At 38.7% G+C, this 20,591-nt stretch overlaps 1 protein-coding gene across 2 annotated transcripts; it reads right to left on the bottom strand.

Moving 5' to 3' along the window:
- Positions 1–61: 61 nt before the first annotated feature.
- pla1a (phospholipase A1 member A) lies at positions 62–20,506 on the bottom strand. Of its 2 annotated transcripts, none has more exons than XM_047371559.1 (11): positions 20,077–20,506; positions 13,026–13,242; positions 12,230–12,407; positions 8,743–8,851; positions 5,914–6,015; positions 5,453–5,545; positions 5,100–5,282; positions 3,959–4,048; positions 3,702–3,807; positions 1,209–1,364; positions 62–535 (listed from the first exon to the last, which is right to left on the bottom strand). In XM_047371559.1, the coding sequence occupies exons 1-11, from the start codon at positions 20,141–20,143 to the stop codon at positions 445–447; spliced, it is 1,392 nt and encodes a 463-aa protein (XP_047227515.1). In that variant the 5' UTR covers positions 20,144–20,506; the 3' UTR covers positions 62–444. The 2 variants fall into 2 exon arrangements, with proteins under 2 accessions (XP_047227515.1, XP_047227516.1); XM_047371560.1 differs by having other exon boundaries at positions 5,100–5,264; positions 20,077–20,503.
- Positions 20,507–20,591: the final 85 nt, after the last annotated feature.

The raw sequence follows: 20,591 nt of genomic DNA, 5'->3' as shown, positions 1-20,591 counted from the left end.
TGAAAAACAACCCCCTACTGCCCACCCACCCAAAAAACAAAAACTGGAAAACTAAAAGAAAAACAGTGATGGTCTGTTTATTATTGTAGGTTAATTTTAGAATAAGACGAAAAATTATTAGTAAGTTTCATCTCGTAAACATTTTTGAGACAAAACTCACCAAGGAAGTAACATTTAAAGACAAGGTAACGAGATTATTTCTATGAAATGAAGCAATAAAAACACTGGAGCTGGAAAATCAGATGGATCAAGTATCCAAGTTATCATTTTCTAAGGAATGGAGTTTAATATCCTTCTGTGGCTCTTCGTGACATTCCTCTCTCATTTTTGAGTTTTCTAATGAAACAAGTTGACAACGATGCAAAACTGTCTCCACGGTAATATATTTATGTTTAATTGTGACGTCGCTCTGCTTTATTCACTGTCCTTGGAGTCCTTTGCCCGTCACAAAGTCCAACACACCTGCACGAAGTCGTGCGACCAGGGAACTCCCCGTCTGATGTCAATATTGTTCACACACAGCGGCTCCTCATGCCTGGAAGAAAAAAATAGGACACAATCTTATAAAGATTACTGAAACCCTTGGTAAATGCAAACCTAACATAACCTCTCAGTCTTCCGTACCATGGCAGAAATAATTCAAATGTTTTGTTTAGACGCTTTCACTTTCTCTGAAAACAACAAGGTTTTTAAATTAACAGTGCCCTGTACCACCTACTCTATTGACTAAACATGCAAATAAGCCATAGAAAAACTCTTTAGAAGCACAACCGGTAACGTTTTGCCACCCCCAAAAGGAATGGCGCACCGGGCAATGAACAATATTCCAATATCAAAAATCACAACTGATTGTAAATGCATTTTTTCTCGTTTGTGGAAATTTCAGTGGGAGCTATTTAAAATAGCCTAGTTTAGGTTATAGCATCTCCAAATTTCCCCCAACCGGCATAGCTGGGGATAGAGGATCTTAACAGGTTAGACTTTTTGACCCAGTTGTGCACAGTTTGACATTGAACACAGCTAATAAGGTGTTCTTTGCTTTATTCACAGAACTTTGAAAAAATGAAATGCAATGAAGTCTCTGGCCTGCAATTTTAACATAATGCAGAGCCAGTAAAAAATAATATGGGACAATATCTTGGTTTGTCAGATGGGAGAGAAATGTTAAAAGTAAAAATCCTGCAAATGCTTGCCGAATGTGCACACACCTGAAAAAGGGGATCTCTGAGACACACACAGACTTGACGTGGATTTCTCCCTGTCTGTAGAGGCGAGCTCCTGTGTTTTTCAGTCTGATGGAATCGATCTCGCACAGGGCAGCAGGGTGAGCCAATACCCTCCTGTACACTGTCGTATCAGTCTGACTGCAGGAAACATGACGTGTGCGGGTAGCGTTCCCATGAGACAGACAAAATACTTTTAGTTACACATTTCTTTATTTAATTTGTATCCGTGAGGTGCAAGAAGCATGCATTTGTCCAAAAGGAACACAAAGTATAGCTTAAAGGAATAGTTCAGAAATGATCAAGTGTGGTTTTGTTAAAAAGGTGCAATAGATAAGTCTCTTGGCATCTCTTTGTAGTTTAAATCCAGATTAATTGGTCCTGAAAGCTGAAGCTAAAGGTTAGTCCAAGCTGATGATTACATACATAGGAAATAGAGAGAGGAGGCAGCGCAACACCAATCATCCTCCTATGTGAAACACATACTGAGAACACACCAAAGATGTTCTGATCAGAGTAACTAATATAAAAAAATGGAGCACGATTTATTTTTTGCTTTGTTTTTAAAAAAGCTAAAATATTATAGCATTTAAATTGAGCACTGTTTTATTGAGTTTTACACTTTGCTTTTAGGTCATCACTCTGACAACTGCTTTTCAAGCCCTTTTCTCAGTTCGTGTTCCACACAAACAGATCATTGGTGCACATGATATTGCATATTGCATATATGTGCAGCCTGCATTATAAAAGTGTAGAAAGATTAACAGGGATTAATGTGCACCCATCATTTAGCTTGGACTGTATGCACTGACCAGTCTCTTTGGGACACCACATCCTACCTCCAGTTTACATGTAAATAATAATCATCTTCTTGTAAATAACCACCCCCTGAAAACATGACAATGGTTGAAAGCTGCATTAAAATAGTGTTTTGAAAACCACTCTGTTTTTAAAACCGGAGCCGTTAAAAGTCGGTAGAAGTGCACGTTTGTCTTGGAACCACTGGGACCAACTAGTGATGGTTTATATTAAATGAAGACACCAAAACAGTTAGCCACCATTCTTAAGCTTTCTATTCTAATCTTGACCTGCCAAGAAATGACAACTGTAAATTAGCTAAAACATACTCTAGTACGACACATCAAATAGTGACATTTATGTTTAAATTCTACATTGTCCCTTTTAAAATAATGTTACAGTACAAGTTAGTAAAGTGCTTATAACCTTTTAGCAGAACCTTACTTTAAAAATCGTGAACTATTCCTCTAAGAAAAACAGAACCCCTGAACTAGACACAGCACAAGTCTTTAAATAGGACACTTCCTCAAGGAGAACACAATATTTCAATACATGGCAGTTTTTTTCATTTTTAATTCATAATAGACAAACCTTTAACGGAATCTCAAAATTAAAGCTATTTTTGTATGCATGCTGTCATCCTTCCGCTTCTATGTATTTAACTTCTAAACTTACAGATTGTATACCCTTTTCTGCGTTCAAAATTAATTATTAGTGTCTGAAATAAAAAAAAAAAACAATTCTGATAAATCCAATAATTTACATTTAGGTACCCACCACGGTCAACTGAAAACCCCAGCTTCATCGGTTGCCTTAAAACAGAATCTGTTAACGGAGTAAGAACCTCCCACTGAACTCCAATGAAGTTGTTCAGAGCTACTTCTGCTTTCTCAGCATTTCTGACACAGTTTCCTGCACCTGGCCGAAGCGCCTCTCCACTCAGAATAGAAGCTCACCCCTCAGGGAGGAAATGCGTGCTTACGAGCGCATTGGTTAGGCAGCTGCATTACTATCCATCACCCAAGGTTAAGTAAGGGAAAATCAGAAAAAATGGTACTGGACGGATTTTTGCACTACTTTATGCCGAAATTGATGTGTTTAGATTTAACTGTGAGCACAGGTTGAATGTGGACTAAACACATCTCCTACCAGAGTTTTGTGTAAACATGTTTGTGGGTGCCGAGGTTTATTTCTGTGTCAGAAAGAACAGGATCAATTCATCTGCGTCTCAAAAAAGAAACATGTTAATCATCTCGGGGGAGCGTCTTTTTCCTCTGTTTGCCTTATTTGTAGTACCTAAAGTGTTACGCACAGTTTTCAATAGAACACAGGTGAGCCTGCTTGTTATATGTGCTTGAAGAATGAAATCCTGCAGATTCAGGTTAGGAGCTTCAGGCAATGCTAAGACAGAACACAATGGTGGGCAGAGAAATGTGACGTCAGTCCCAGAGGTTCTGTCCTCCAAGAGGAACAGCTGGAATCTCAGAAAGAGGGAGTTTAAAGGCTGAACTGTGGTGAACAGCTGAATTTTCATGTTTTACTTTGGTCCAATCATTTAGAAATGAGGCACATTTTGTGTAATTTAAAGACACATAAATAACACATCAGTTTTGTATATCCAGCGTATGTCTGTGGTAATCTGAACTTTACTGAAAAAGCCATTAGTTATGTTGAACCTACAGTCTGAACCGGTGCTCTGTTCCCTTGTTTCCAGTCACCAGCGTCACTTCCATCTCTGCACTCTTATCCAAGGGTGAAACTTCCAGTCTCAGCAGGATATGATGAACTACATGAGAAAAGTTTTATTGCTTGATACAGAAGACTGACTCATCCTCATTTAATCTCATTCACCGAACAGCTCCAGCATGTCAGAGTTGTTTAAAAAGGTTCAGCATGAGGGTTTTTTTATTGACTCCTTCCTTCACCTCATCCCTTACCACAAAACGGGGATGAGGAAGTCGTGAGGAGGAATACATTCTGCTGTTCTGGAATAGGTGATGTAGCGATCCCACTCTTTTCTTCTAAACCTGAAACAACAACCATAAGCACTACATACTGTAGTTTGAAACATGCATTGCAATTTAAAGAGAGTTGAGCAAGCTAAGAAAAGCCGGCATGTGATAAGACCAGGCTGACTGATTGGATGTTGTATCTGTTGGTGTTGCGGGAGATATTAAATGGTTGCTGTTATTTTACTATTGTGATGTTCACACTGTCCCCTCACATCCACTACAACAACAGTCATTGATAAAGGAAAAGAAACAAAAACAAAAAAAAACTGGCTGACACTGACTGCATCCGTCTTTTGTCAAAGTAAATTTTGTTTCGTGAAGCGCTTTCTAGTTGCTGTCAGCGTGTAACTTCGTCTGGTCGAAGTATAACAAGTATGTTTAATACCTACTGTAAGGTTATTTTCAAAAGGTACTTTTAATCTGAGAAACGCGCCTTATTAAAAAGCATATTCTAATGTATTGAATATGACTGCTGCTGAAATGTAGCGTAATATTTTACTGTTTATAGATGCATTGAAGTGAGTGGACTATTGATTATCATTGTCATGTAAAAAAAAAAAAAAAAAAAAATCAATGACTTCACTACTTCTCTTCAGAGTATTCTCTCAGTTTTATGACAAGATTTTGCTTGCTATTCCCACCATCCAGGTAAATGTGTTGACTTTTTCCTCATTCTGATGTTCCCCCAATAGGCAGTAACACGTACATGTATGACAGTGCTGTGATTGTGGCACAATCAGTGCATATACTGTGTGTTTCCTGGGTACATCCTTTAGACCAACAGTTGATGTGGTCACAATTTGTTTCTTTACAGAAACTAATTGTGTTGATAAAGCAATCAAATCTATCTGAATGATCTAAATGATGGTAGTCACGGTTATGAAACTGTACCACTAGTGTCATGATGCATAAACAGAAGCACCTGCAACATTTTTGACATAGTTACTAGAAATTCTGATTTTCTAAAACAGGTTTCTGCCTCATTAGCCATTTTATTTTTAAATTAGACCAAGTGTGCAGAGATGCTGAGCAGCTCATTGAAGCTGTCCTGCAGGCGAGTCCTCACCTATCGCTGGACATCTACCCTTGAACACCTCACAGTCCAAGCAGCTTCCCTGCAGGAAGTCATCGTAAGAGGAGCATGGGATACCAAGCAGCTTGCACGTGCCGTTCAGCGCGCTCATGTAGACGTGCAGCGCCCTCATGTGGTCACAAATCACATAACCGTACACTGGAAATAACACAAAAACTGACAACACATAGGAGCCATATTTCTACAGACTATAGATCAAAATCTGTCCTGGTATAAATCTGCTTACGCAAATGTTGTACTTTTAATACAACATTTTAATGAAAACGCAGGACCACCACAACAACAACATCATTAATAAAGAGCTTTTCAAAAGTGTCAAAACCCACTTGAGGCAAATCTGGAATGAGCACATCCAGTCTGGTCCATCCCACCGTTCAGGAAATAGTCCACATGACCGACAGGAATGGAGATGCCAAAGTCTGGTAAAAAAAAGAGGGAGAGAAAAAAAGAAATAATGGGAATATTTTTTTCTTGGGAGGAAGCAGAATGACTGAAACGATACTTAAGATTTTACAATTCCATGTTTTCCTTCCAACACAATTTCTCAACACAAAAATGACATCACCATAGTTTCAAATGGAAAGTTAAAGTAATTACCAACACTAAATTATAGTATTCAAAGACAAGTTAAAAGTAAAAATAATCAGAAAGTTTTATGTGATTTGAAACACATGCTTTAAGCCTTAGATGGACACACACACTTAAATTGTTGCATCTTAAGTGTCATGGCGCTTTAATTATCCAACAGTGAAGGCATCTGCATGGCAGTGAGTAAAGGTTGACTCACAATCAGAGTCCGTGTGGATGGCCTCCACAAACAGAGCGTCAGTGGGGTCCAGCCGGTCATAGGTGTCCGCTCCTTTAAACATGGGACCAGCAGGGTCAAGGCCTGCAAGACAAGATGGAAAAGACAGTCATAAAGGCTGCAGATGGAGCCACAAACTAAATGATGTAAGGAAGGTAATAACCAGAAGGGAATAAATACAGCAACCCTGGTATAAAAAACTAGTTGGAAAAAAAAAAAAAAAAAACACTTAAAGCCCAAACATTCATGTAATAATAATGCCCATTTACCAGGAAAAGAAAAATTCAGTTTTGGCTTTTTGATCACACCCAGATATTTCAGAATAACTTTATGATCAAAGGTAAGCAGAGTATTTCATCTTGTAAAACAATAAAGCTGCTCAAACTGTTGAATTTGAAAAACTGTGTGTTTGTTGATGTGAGACACACCACAAACTATTCTTCTGTGCCACGGATTTGCTGGGGCTCAGGATTCGGTTGTTCAAGGAACCCCCTCTCCGATCAGCCAACCACACATGCTAAAGTGTGCACGACATCACGAGGAGAAGGTAATGTTTCATGCATGGTTTATACAATAGATAACATGTGAAAACATTACAATGGTTGGTAATAAGGAAGTGAGGTGGAGTCCTGGACGAGGCTGACTGGTTTCCAAGGAGATAGGTAGTGGAGTCTGTTGGTTCAAACCTCAGGCCCTCCTTCGCAGAGATAAATTACTTCATCTCTGACTTGAGTTCATTCTGTCCCTCAGATAAATGTTGATGTCAACAAATTTATTACATGAGGCTATAAACCAGCATTTATCAATTCAGATCAACTTGTACAATGAACAATGCAGCTGATCGCAGTGTTTATCTCACAAAACAACACTTCACACTCCCTCTTCTCTCACAAGTCAGACGTTTCCTATCTTAACAAAACTAACCAGATTCTACATGAGCAGAGTAATTTTCCCATTAACACAAATAGTTGTGACACCCAGGTGTCGATAACTACCGTTTAACTATGGTTATCTGACAATGCATCTTTTACTTGTCTATAACTTTGGTCCACTCTTTGCATAATTGTTTTAATTCAATCAAATTTGAGGGTTTTTATGAATGAACTGCTGTTGATATACTATAATGTACTATAATATATCAAATTCAAGTCCAGGCTTTGACTAGACCATTCCAAAATTTTCACTTTTGAGTTATTTAGAGGTGGCCTTTTTAAAGATGCTTTGAATCATCACCCTGTTTAATATGCAGGCTTGAGTTTAATATCATTATTTGATGGCCGGTTATTCTCCTTCAGGATTTCCTGATAGAGAGCAGAACTCATGGTTCATCTACTGTATTATGGCAAGCTGTCCAGATCCTGAAGCAGCAAAGCAGCCCCAGACCACCAAACTACCACTACCTTCTATGAATATAACCACATTCTCTCTGTTTTTGGAGATGATGTTAGTTTTATGCCAGATTTAAAGGGATGCCCTCTTCCAAAAAATTGGTTTTGTCTCATCAGTCCTCAGAATATTTTCCCAAACCTTTGGGAGATTATCAAAATAAACAATAATTTCTGGAGTAATTTCTTGGTTGGTCATTCCCAGGAAGGTTTTCCACTGCTCCATGTTTTCTTTTTTGGTAGTTAATGGTTCTCACTATAATTCACTGGAGTCCCAAAGCATAAGAAATGAGTTAGTAATCATTTCCAGACTGACAGACGTGACTGATTGTCATCTGGTATTGAATGTCTTCACAAGATGTGTTGCTTTTTAAAATTTTTTAGTCTACTTTAAGTCACCTGACAGGATCTTTTTAGGGCATCTTTTGATTTTACAGACGTCACAGTAATTAGGCCCGGGTGTGTCCTTTGATATCTTCATTCCCTTAATAAATGAAATTTTGATATAAAAACTGCAGTTTGTATTTAACCTGCTTATTTTCGTCTGATAATAAAATTAGTCTGATGACCTGAAACATTTAAGTTGAACAAATAAGCAACGAGAAAATACATTTGTAAGGGTGGAGGTACTTTTTTCACAGCACTCTAAATGTAATGTAATGTTATTTTCAGTGCTTACTTTACTTCTAAATGCTGAGGAACTTAGATTAGAAATCTGTGACTGTTCCCTGGGCAATAAATAAGTAAAACTCACAATCTTCTGATGTGGTCATTTCACCTTAAATTAGAAATGTTTATCCAGCTCTTGCATGATCAACAGCTACACTTAACAGTTTAGATCATGTCTGGTTTTAAAAACAAATGATGGGTCATTATAAAACAGCAGGAGGAAAACCTTTTAGGTTCTAAAATATTTTTTTCTAAATTTGTATTAAAGTGTGCATTTTGTATTTTGGAGCAGGATACATTTAAACTTTAAATGCTATGTTTAGGACAAGTTTTAAATTTTTTTTTTATTATAGCATGGGGTTGTTCAGATAGTTGTTGATCTCAAACACACATTTAAACTAAGGCAAATCCTCCACATTGAACAGTGCCGTGTTGTTTATGTTGTGTTTTGAGCTGTGCAGATATTCTCTAAAACACTGCCTTTGTGCTCTGAAGAGCTCCGCTAATCTCCTAATGTTGTCCCCAGGCTGCGTGAGAGACTCAGAGACTTTCACTGGCTGACTGTGAAAGCAGCTGTAGGAAACCAGATACTAAAACTTGTACTTTGCACTAACTAACAGCACTCCAAGTTAGGTCTCGGTCACAGTTTTTATAAATTAGACCCTAAAGACTAGAGCTGTGGCAGGATGGATATAGGTGTGTCAACATTAATTGTTGTGCTCTTTGGTCAGGGGGATTTTCCATTGTGCAGAGTCACCTGTGATTCTTCCTATCTTTCCCTCGAACAGAGTCCCCACAAAGCCAGCGACATGTGCTCCGAGACTGACCCCGATGAAGTGGAAGGATTCCAGTTTACACCCATGTTTCTGTTGAATACAAGAATATTATTGCCAAGTTATATTACCACTGCTGCTTGTTTTATAAGAAAACTATTTATTAACAGAACCATAAAATGTAAAAGTCACCTCATTTGCAATGGCTGTTCTGCAGAATTTCGAAGGAACATTATAAAATTTAAAAAATGAAATCCCCCAACCTGGTATTATTATTTACAATGAGTCAGCAAAATATCATCAAGAATTGCAGGGATGTTTTTAAAACAAAGCATAAGCCTGCTTTGTTACTGTGTAAATGATAAATGCAGAAAATCCAAAATCTGTAGTATCCTGTTCAACATATGCCAGCTTCAGGTAAATTAATGGTGCAAATTACACTGCTTAAAAAAAAGGAACAGTTTTTAATCAGAGTATGATATCAAGTCGGTTAAACTTCTGGAACATTGATCTGGTCACTTAAGTAATAGAGTAGTCTGGAGAATCTGCTGTGAAGGTTATGCTGCCTGGATCAATGTTCAGCATTATCAGTTTGGCGGTTGGTCAGCGTCGGTTTGGGGAGACATAACCATGGAGGGAACCACAGACCTGTACAGGATAAATGATGGCACCATGACTGCCATTAGATATCTAGATGAAATCCTTAGACCCGTTGTTAGACCTTCTGCTGGTGCAGTGGGTCCTGGGTTCCTCCTGGTGTATGATGATGGCCGGCCTCATGTGACAAGGGTATGCAGTCATTTCCTAGGGGATGAAGGAATTGATATCCTCCCTGACCTAAATCCAATAGAACATCTCGGGGACATCATGTTTAGGTCCATCGGACGCCACCAGGTTGCACCTCAACCTTTCCAGGAGCTTTCCATCTGTCATCTCATAAGGAGATACAAACTACTGAGTACCATTCTAAGTTGCTGCAATGACATTTCAGCAAATTGTACCAGCTTGCTGCATCAGTCTTTCAGTTTACTTTTCTTGGTGGCTCTGAATTAAGCCCTCTGTGGGTTGATTATTTTCATTAAATGATGTGGCATGATTTATTTCCTAACATATTACCCATTCCACATGAATATGGATATACAGCATGATTTTGTTTCCAGAGATCTGATGTGTTTTCAAAGTGTTCCTTCAATGTTTTTGAGCAGTGCATTTTAACTATTATTGTAAGCATTTGGCTTAAGAATTTAAACACAGTTGGGGAGGCACCCAAGGTCATGTTTGGATCCATTTTTGGAGCTCGGAAGGTCAGGGTGACTCCATTCTCCTCAGATATTCTTCCATGGATCTCTCTGGCTTCTGTTGCATCTTGGCTCCTGTCATGGGTTTGTTTTGGCTGCTGTGAGGTGTAAAACCATGAGATTCGCTTTGACTATGTCCACGTATATAAATATAGGTGACATTGCCATTTCTTCTCTCACTACCATGCTCTTGCGTGTGAAAATTCAGTCTTTAAGCAGTGCTAGCATACAGTGCCTTGCAAAAGTATTCATACCCCTTGAGCTTTATCACAGTTGATCACTTTACAAACTCAAATGTCAATCTATTTTAAGGGGATTTCAGGATAGTGGTGGATGCTTGTTATTTTTTCTATATCAGAAAACTAGTTTCACATCACCCTAAACACACCATCCCCATGCACACCCACCATCTATGTTGTGAAACATAGATGGTGGCAGCAGCATGCTGAGGGAGCCTTTTTTTTAAGCAGGAAGTGGGAAACTGGTCAGAGTTCATGAGAAGACAGATGGAGCTAAATAAATAATAATAATACATTTTATATAAAAGTGCCTTTCAGAGTACTCAAGGATCCTATACAAATGAAGCAGCATAACGACAATAAAACAAGATAAAACCACATTAAACGCTACTAGGAACAAGCAATAACAGTGAGTCAGCACTCTTGAACAGACAGGTTTTGAGTTTAGACTTGAACAAAGAAAGAGTGTCAGTATTGTGACTGTCCGAAGGAAGAGAATTCCAGAGTTTGGGAGCAGAGCAGGACAAAGCTCTGCTCCCCATGGTGATGAGGCAGGCAGCAGGAACAGTAAAGTGAATGGAGAAAGACGATCTAAGGATGAGGGAGGGAATAGAACTGTGAAGCAGATCAGAAAGGTAGGGGGAGCGAAGTTTTGGGTAGCTTTGAATATATTCAGAAGAATTTTCAATTGTATTCTGAATTTAACAGGGAGCCAGTGGAGCTGCTGTAAGACTGGGGTGACCTGATGAAAAGAGAGTTTTGGTAATAATGCGAGCAGCTGAGTTCTGAATCACTTAAGGCTTATCAAGGGATTTTTGAGGAAGATCATAAAAAAAGACAGTTAAAGTAATCAATACGGGAGATGACAAGGCAATGGAGTGCAGGAACCTGGAGGGATGAAGATAATTTATACTGCGTAGATGAAAATAAGCAGAACGGGTAATGTTATTGATGAGAGAGGTGAAGGACAGAGTGCTATTGAGGATGACACCCAACTGGTGGAGATAACCCAAAGAATATTGTCGTGTGAGCTGGATGCATTGTTATAACCCTTATTATTGCTACAGATATGGCATAAAATGTACTTGTCTTTGTAAGTAGAGAACCATAGTTAGAAGTGGCACTTCTGTAGTATGACTCATGCAGCAGAATTAGTTTTTATTTTTTTGAAAGAAATGTTTGCTGCAGCCTGCCTTAGCTAGAGAAATGGTACTATGGCATATCCTAAAATATCTGAATTGTAGAAAGGAAGAAAGCAGATGCTAGAATGTTATTTACTTAAAGCCATTCGTTTTCATTTGCCATCAGTGTCAGTTTTTAATATGAGCAATGTGGCTCACTGCCAGGGGCACATAGGGTCAGGGGCAGAAAAAGAAAAAACAAGTTCTCAACTTTTCTATTGTTGTTGTCATTCCCATACAACAGAGTGGACTGTCTTGTGCCCAGTGTAAGAAAATATGGCTAAATACCAGGGCTGGGAATTCACGTTTTATCTAATTCGAGATTCCAATATTTTGCTAAATTAAAAAGCTACTTCGCCCTTTTTTAAAAGGAACCTGTACTGTGTTGGGTTGTCGGTTCCAGTTAAATTTTTAAAATATATTTGCTGGTAAAACCTGATCTGAGTAATTTTAAGATGTGCGGGAATTCTTTAAAAATCAGTTTGAGATTTCTGAAACTTTGATGCCATTTGTAAAACCCCCAAAAGAGCATTTAAGGTCATCAGGATAACCTTAAATTCAGACAAGCATGAAAACCACAATATTGATATACTAGGAAAACCTGGATTGAACCGTTTTATACAAATATGAGATTCTCAGTTAGAATTTCCGAAAACAAGCAAGCAAATAAAAGCCTGGCTATGTTCTCTTCTGTTCTCTCCTCGTTTATTTTATCAGGCACCCACATCTCGAGTGAAAACTAGTTTGCCCCACCTGTAGCTGGTTGATGAGAACAGAAATCTGCAGGGCCACCTCCTTGTAATTTTCCACCACCAGGTTGTATGCGAAAGAGGCTCCATGAATCCAGTCCACCACCACAATGTTCATATCCTGGGCCCTGAGGAGGGCCTGAGCCAGGTCCATCACCCAGGATGGCTTTCTTCCCAGGGCCCTCCGGGGTGAGGGTGGGTTGGGTTGAGAATAGCAAAAACAAACATGAAGAAAAAGAGAAATTATTTTAGGGCATGTTGGGCCAAGTCTGTGGGTGAACCATGGTCCATAAAAACAAAAAAGAATTAGTTTTAGATTCATTAGATTATTTCAATAACAGCATAATAATGAAATATCTTGAACAATATTATGCTGATAATCAAGTTTTTCCACTCTTGGTTTGATAACTTTAGTTTTTCTGCCATGTTCAAGACAGATGCATAAAGAGTTAGCCTCTTTGCCTGAACGCTATAATTGAAGAACAGTGCTTTCATTTTGTGAAACCCTTTTAAAAATAAGTCATCCCAGCTGTTGTGAGTGTTGTGGGATAAAATTTGGGTTTAGTTCCAAAAGTATTACTAGCCTTTTTCCATCTTCTTATTTTAAATTTCAGTTAAAGTATAAAAAGCGAACAGTTTGGCCCCTTTACTCCACTACACGATTGTGTGGATTTGAGTGCATAATAACCATCTTTAGATTCAGATCCTTTTTATCCTTTAGATTACAAGTCCAATTGCACATACAATATATTGTTAGATTCTACAATTTAGAAATGAGTCTTTCAGGACCTTTGACTCACCTGTATCCATGGACGATGACCTTTGTTGGATGGGAAGTGTTAAAGAATGATATGGGCTTGCTGAGAGAGTTCTGATGAAACCTTTCTGCACAGTCAGGGTTTTTCCTGGTCAGCAGCAGATACTGGACCTCCAGTTTGACCCTCTGCTGTCGGTACACCTGCCATCTGGTGTTGTTGAGTTCAGCGCACTGAACATCCTCTTGCTTATGACCTGAAGCTTTATGTTTGCAAAGAAAAATTCTTAGTTGCTTTAGCGATGAGGGTTTATACATGTTTGCTGTTACCTGTAGAAAGAAGCCTATAAGATGCTTATAATTGACAGCAACTGCTAAAGCTGGTCCAAGGCATAATAAGCATAAGCACAGCTGGTTATGGCCCACTGCTGGCCTGATGGCCTAATAGCACTTCGATTTTCAAAGAACAGGTTGAAAAATATGCTGCTTGTAAAAGAGTGCAAACTTGACTGCGTTTAATGGTTCATTGAAAAACATTCCTTTCAACTGCTATCAAGGTTTTGAGATTACAGTCATTTCAAGATGAAAGAAGCCCAATTTGTCCTTGGCTCAGCTTTGATTTGTTGCATGCTAATCTGGTCACATAAATAGAAGACAATACATTTATCTCTAGCAGGAAAGTTAACTGTTTATGAATATTATATTTTGTCACCTGATTTTGTTCCTTTGGATGTATAAATACTTTGTAACTCTTAGATAATAATATCCCCAACCAACTCTATTTACACTCTATGGTTCGTGAGAAATCTTTATTTAGCTTAGTTTTAGCAAATCTCTTCTAACAAGTATGTTAAGCATTCTACAGTGGAAAGTAGGTTATGAAACTCATCTGTGTCAAGAGGGAGTAAAAGCTTCAAAGCAAATTATAAACAGTTTATGTTTAGAGGGACAAAAAAAAAAAACCAACCTCAGTCCCCCACTTGTTTCTGGCTAGCACACTGGATTGTAATTACAACCGCAGCTGTATGTTCTCTCCTCAAGTTTGCATCAGTTAATTCTGGTTGGTAACATCTTTCCACTGACTTTAGGCAGACTACATAACTGTGTAGACCTTTGATGCTGAAAATCAGGGCATCATACTGAAAAGAAAACACAAACACACTCCCTTTCAATGCTAGGGTTTTAATATAGCCTCATCGGCAACTCTGTTAAGCACACCTGTTTGCCTGTTGAGTTTGAATAATTCGAGTATTTCTGAAACGGATCCACGCGGATTTTCACACACCACCACCTCTGAGGTTTAGTGAAAATTAACAAAAAAAAGAAACTTTATAATAAGCAGCAGTTGTGTGGAAAAAAATGCTTTGTTAGGGTATGCAGAACACCATCTCTGAACTTACACCACTTTGATACTTGTAGCAGATGGGCTACAGTAAATAGGCTGAACTTATATAGCACTTTTCCAATCACACCGACCACTCAAAAAGTGCTTTATACTAGAGCCACCTTCACCCAGTCTCACTCACAAACGCACACACATTCATACACTGATACACAGAGGTTAAATGCCTTGCCGAGGGGCACATCAAAGTGTAGCAGGAAGAAGCTGGAATTGACATATTTTGGATTGCAAGATGACTATTCTCCCTACTGAGCCAAAGTTGCCATTAGAAGAACACACCGGGTGCCATTTCTACCAGCTAAAAACAGGAAATTAAGGCAAAACTGGAAATTTACAGATTGGAAAAATGTGGCCTGTTATGATGAGTCTCAGATGGTCGGGCCCAAATTTGGTCTAAGCAGCAAGAAAGCATGGATCCATCCTGCTTGCATCTTTGGTTCGGGCTGCTGGTGGTAATGTAATGGTGTGGGGGATATTTCTTTGCTCTATTTGGGCCCCTTAGTAACAATTAAGGGCTGTTTAAATGCTACACCCTATGTGAGTGCTGCTGACCATATTCATGTTGGGCCCAGCCATGGATGGAGAACAGCAACTGAACAACACAAACAACGGACTTGTAAAACTCTGAATCCCACAATGCACAGCATTAACCTACTTTCAAGTCAGGCCCAGGAAGGAGGAGACACAGCTGGAATCCGCCCGACATAATAGTATAAAACTCTGGTTTGCAGCCCTGTCTGCCCTAATTCACCTGTGGTTGGTCACATGACCACATCAGGGAGAAATGCGTCTAGATGTCTGATTTCCCTGGCAGAGTTGGACCATTTCTTGAAACTTGGATTCAAAAGTTGGGTATGGTCTGTTGTTTGTATACACGATGGCCAAAATTATGACTACCTCTCTTCAACCTTTCGATTCTGAGCTTCTGTGGAAAACGAATCTGAGCCAAAGATTCCCCAAGAAGAGAGGGCGTATCTAATTACATCAACTGAATGACTACCCCTTCCACTGCCCTAACAGATAATGACATAGGAACCACAGCCTTAAATTAAGTGGATAAGAAAAGTATGGACAGAGCCTAGGACAATTTAAGAAAACAACGTTTTAGACAGTGTAATAGGTGTCATAAGGCACCAAAAAAAAAAAAGATTTTTCTGATCATGGAACATGATTTTTACATAATGTAAAAAGGGGTGATCCGTGACCAGTAAAATGTCATTTTTGTTCTCCGTCCAGAAGTTGTTCATTAAACAATGTAAAAAAACAGCATGCTGGCAGGATGTTGTTTGTACTGTTCGCCGTCCTGACTTATGACACGGCTATTTTTGTGTGACTTTTTAACCTGTGGTAACAGTGGTGATCTGTGGCAGCGATGGTTTGACATTTGCCATTAGCCTCCTATGCCTTGCAGCGTGAGCCCACTCCAAGCAAAAGCTTCTCCCAGCTGCTAGACTGAGAGCAGCTGCCACTTTCGTCTTTGGTCATCAGACCTGCTAAACTCACTAGCCTGTGGACCTCTTGTCCTTCTTTTGAACAGAATGGTTCGTATAAGAGGTTGTGTCTGGGCAGAGAAAATTAATTTAGGATAAAGCTATTTAAATATTGTTAATTTCATTGTGATTTGTCTTGTTTGTATCTGAAATCTGCTAAGCTAATGCTAAAGGCCACTGAGCCTAGAGCAAGTCGAAGCTGAGGCTACCTGCGATTCAAACTTTCTTCAAAGAGTGGTTTAAACACTAATGGTCCGGAAAAGTGAGTTTGCTTCGTTTTTATAAGTTTTCCCTCTATTTCCTCTAACTAACCTGCTAAACTATGTCCGAATAGCCCTTTAACAACGTGCTAAACCCTGTCTTGGTTAGCTGCTAAAAGCTAATATCTCTGCAATTGTGGTAGCCACAATTAGATCATTTGTGTTTGCAACACAGCTCATCTGTTCGAGCTACAACCTGCGCTCATACATGCGTTACTATTTGCATAGATGGTATTTAAAATAACATGTTGGACTTAAAGGGGTTACTAAATAAAGATCGCTTTTTACCCCTTTGTGTAGCTAAACCGCTAACCTGGATGTGACCTCATCATGTCTTTCCGTTCATTCGCCATTTTGTGAGAGGGTAAAAACAATCCTCGCAGCCATGACAGTAGCCACTCCAATCAAAAATCATCCAAAGTGGTAGCTAGTTAACAACATAAAAAATTGTCCTAAAAGCTATTGATTTTTATTTTGGCAAATACATTTTTTAAAATATATATCATAATTAAGGTTTTACTTTCCCTCCTCATTTGCATTCTGAACTGGTTGCTTAAACACACAAATTGTTTGGGATCACTCCAAACTCTTAATGACAAACCTTGGTTTCTAAACATAAATATCCGCACTGAACTGTGATATCATTACATCGTTTTATTGGTTATAGTTTATTTCTCTGTTCCTTTTTTTGTAGTTTATTATTATTTGTTTTTCATTTTGCTTAGTAGTTTTAGTTAAGTGTTACTAGCCTGGTTAAAGAGTTTGTTGACTAAAATATTTAAACTTGGAGTTGGTAAATTCTGTAAATTCTTAAATTGTGGAGAGAAGTTGTTGCGTGTTTATTCTGTATCTGTGTGCAGGGCTTACGGTTTGAGCCAGTGCTCGAATTTCCTCTTTCAGCCATTGCTCAGCTGCATTGGGCTGGGATTTACAGGACAATACCTTACAGACCCTGATTTAGCAGTCTGATTAAAAATTAAATATTCTAATTTTGTCAGTAATTTTTTAACCAGTTGTTAACTATAATTATTAATAACTTTTAAAAGCCAAACCAAACCTATTGTTGCACAACATCCATCTCTTTATGTCCATAGTGTACCCTTGATGGCTACTTACGGCAGGATAACGCAGCAAGTGCAAAAGCTCTGGTTCTGAACTTGGTTACTTGTACATAATAAGTTACTGAGTTAATGGCGTACTCCAATGGCCTCCACAGTCACCATATCTCAGTCAAATAGAGCATTTTTGGGATTTGATATAGCTGGAGAGTTGCATCATGGTTGTGAAGCCTACAAATCTACAGCAAATGTTTAATGCCATCATGTCATTCTGGAGCAAAATCTCAGGCTAATGTGTTCAACACCTAGTTCAACCTATTATCTACAGATGAGTCTAAAAAATGTTGAATATTGTGATAAAGTGAGACTTGTTATATAGATTCATTACACAGAATGAAACATTTTAAGCCTTGCACGAGCAACATAGATAAGCACAGCCATGAGAGGATTGTCAAGCAAAATCCATTCAAGAATTTAGGGGAGGGTTACAAGAAGTGGACTGAGGCTGGTGTAAGCTCATCAGCAGCCACTATGCACAGACAAATCCTAAACATGGGCCACAAATGTCAAATTCCTTGTCTCAAGCCACTCCTGAACCAGAGACATTGACAGACGCATCTTACCCGGGTTAAAGTGTCAGGAAGGGACATTTTGGACTTTCTGGTTTTGTATTCATGTTTATGGCTTTCTGTTTTCTGACTGTTCTGTTTCCTTTTGCCTCCCAGTGTGTTCTCCTCTCCACCCTAGTTCCCTTGGTGCTTCTTTCCTATTTGTGTACTTATTATGGTTTCATTATTATTATTATAGTCCTCTGGTTCCTTATCTTTACTCTCGTTTTATGTTCATGTTTTGTATTGGCTCCTTTGCACTCTCCTATTTATTAGTTTCTTTTGGTCTTGTCATTAGTCCCTTTCGTCATACTTTAGTTTTATTAGGTTCACCTGCTCCCTCTGCCTTCCTGCCTCCTTGTCTCACCTGTTCTTAGTTCCTTTGATTACCTGCCTTTGTTCTCCCTCAGTATATTAGTTGGTTTTGTTTCATTGTCCTTTGCTGGTTCCTCATTTCTCAACTCGGGTCTCTACCCTTGACTGACATGTGTTCCATGTTCCTGCAGAGCTTGCAGATGTAAGTTTTTGGACTTTGACTCTGGTTGATTCCTGCGGTGATTTATATTACGTTTTGGATACCTTTGAACAAAGCTGAAGATTATTCAATATGCTTCTGCCAAGCTCTTGTCTGCACTTTGGTCCACCCCAAAACCTCACTATGACATAAAGAGAAAAAGAACTGGACTGTTGCTCAGTAATCCAAAGATTGATTTTATTTTCCAGCATGACTTGGTACCTTCCCATACTGCCAAAGGTACCACTAGCTGGTTCAGTGACCATGGTGTTATGCGAGTGTTAGGTGAGTTCCATTTGTACTCGGAAGTTGGAATCTCTGACCTCTGAGTTGGAAATTTTAACTGGAAAGCCACCGAAAATCATAATTGTGAGTCAAAATTTCGGGACAACACGACCACACCCGACTTTCGCACTAAAGATGGTTGCTACTCGCATCAAGAGTAGTAAAACGTTCTTACTTTCACTGTTTTTAGCATTTCTTTATTATTTATATAACATTTAGTCAGTCGTAGACGTGCTGCTTTTTTAGTGTTTATAAAGACAAGATGTTTTGCCGCTGTTTGTATGCATGAAATACCGCATAGAACAGTGTTAATGTCATTGTTATAGGACTGCTACAGTTGGTAGAAATACAAACAAAAGTTAGCAGGAATCTGGCATAAACTCCGACCTCCCAGTTCCGACTTCTGAGGTTAATGGAACGCAGCATTACTGTGCTTGATTGGCCAGCAACCTTGCCTGAGCTGAACCCCATAGAGAGTCTATGGTGTATTGTCAAGAGAAAGATGATAGAAATGAACATACTTTTCAGAAACCTGACATTTGTTTAAAATATCCCTTTTTTATTGATCCTTCTGAAATGAGTGAAAAAACATTTTTTTCCACAATATTCACATTTTTTTAGATGTTCCTATATTAGATGTGCCTCTGCTTCAGCTCACCTGAATCAAAGAATTAGGTGGTAAGCAGGACTTTGTATGAACCGGACTGCATAATAAGGACACAATCGATTCAGGCGTGTTGCACTAGGGATAACTAAAAATTAAAGTAAAAAAAACGTGCAGGCCCTCGAGGACCCCTAACCTCGACAATTTACACTGTTCTGAAGGAAATAATCTGAAAAACAAATGTGTGGTACATCTGTGAATAAACACTGAAAATGTCTAATTCCCTGTCTTTTTTTTTTTTTTTAAGAAGATCTAAAAATACTCTATTGGTAAGGGACAGGACTTGAAAGATTATTTTAGGAAGGTTAGAGATTATTTGATTTGCCATACCTTTTTTATTATTTCACAGAAATTTGTGTTAGTTATGAATTAAGGGCAGGCAGAATACCAAAAGCTACAGCCTACACCTGCTCAGTGATTGTTTTGTTTAATTTAACTTGCATTATTTTGCATCATATGTGTATCATACACACCACTGTGTCAATACCATATAAAGACGAAATGAAAATTGAACAAAAAAACTAAACATGACTAAATACCCCATAGATATGCCTAAAATACATCAAACCCCATTAAAAAAAAAGGTTAACTTTATTTTTACATGACTGTATACTCAACAAGTCTATTTACACAATAGGCACTGACTGATTTGTTTCTAAGTTTAGGAATGTGTAAGCATGTGCAACATGTCTAAGCTCAAAAAGCTCAATTCTATTTTTCTATTTAAATCCTGTCGACATGCAATTTGTACAAATGCAAGAAAATATCCAAAATATGCCTCACTGAACAAATTTCTGTTCTAAAGAGACAACTTACCCAGCACCTGTGATGAGCTGTAGACCAGCAGAATACTGAAGAGAATGGCTTTGTCCTCCCAAAGCATTTCTATAAGTGAGCAGTGAATCAGGCTGGTGAATGCCAGATAGCTTTAGTTAGAGCTTAACAAGCCTCAGCTGCTGTGTTTGCACCACAGATTGATGGAGGGAGGAAATCCCAGCTCTGAAGCTCTGGAACAAAACTCCAGCTTTTAAATGAGAGCCAGCAGGTATGAGGCAAGACTAGAGCACAAATGGACTGAGAAATAGGTTGGGTTCGGTTTCTTGTAAAGATCCAGTTAAAGCCTGCGTGTATCCACAACAACTCTCTATCTGTCTTTTTCCCTTTATACTAACCCCAGCCATCACATTTACTGGTGGGTGGTTTGTTTTTCGTTTTCCTCCTTGTCTGTGTTTTGTAGTGAGCCAACGACTGGTTAGAGGTCTTTGCCTGGTGGTGAATCCATGAGCTCACTTGTGTTCAATGGCTGTTTGTTTAAAGCGCTGGACTCTGGC

The sequence above is a fragment of the Girardinichthys multiradiatus genome, chromosome 7, assembly GCF_021462225.1.
Source record: "Girardinichthys multiradiatus isolate DD_20200921_A chromosome 7, DD_fGirMul_XY1, whole genome shotgun sequence".
Lineage (NCBI taxonomy): Eukaryota > Metazoa > Chordata > Actinopteri > Cyprinodontiformes > Goodeidae > Girardinichthys > Girardinichthys multiradiatus.
Note: the sequence above shows the minus strand (reverse complement) of the source record. Positions and strands in the feature narration are given on the sequence as shown.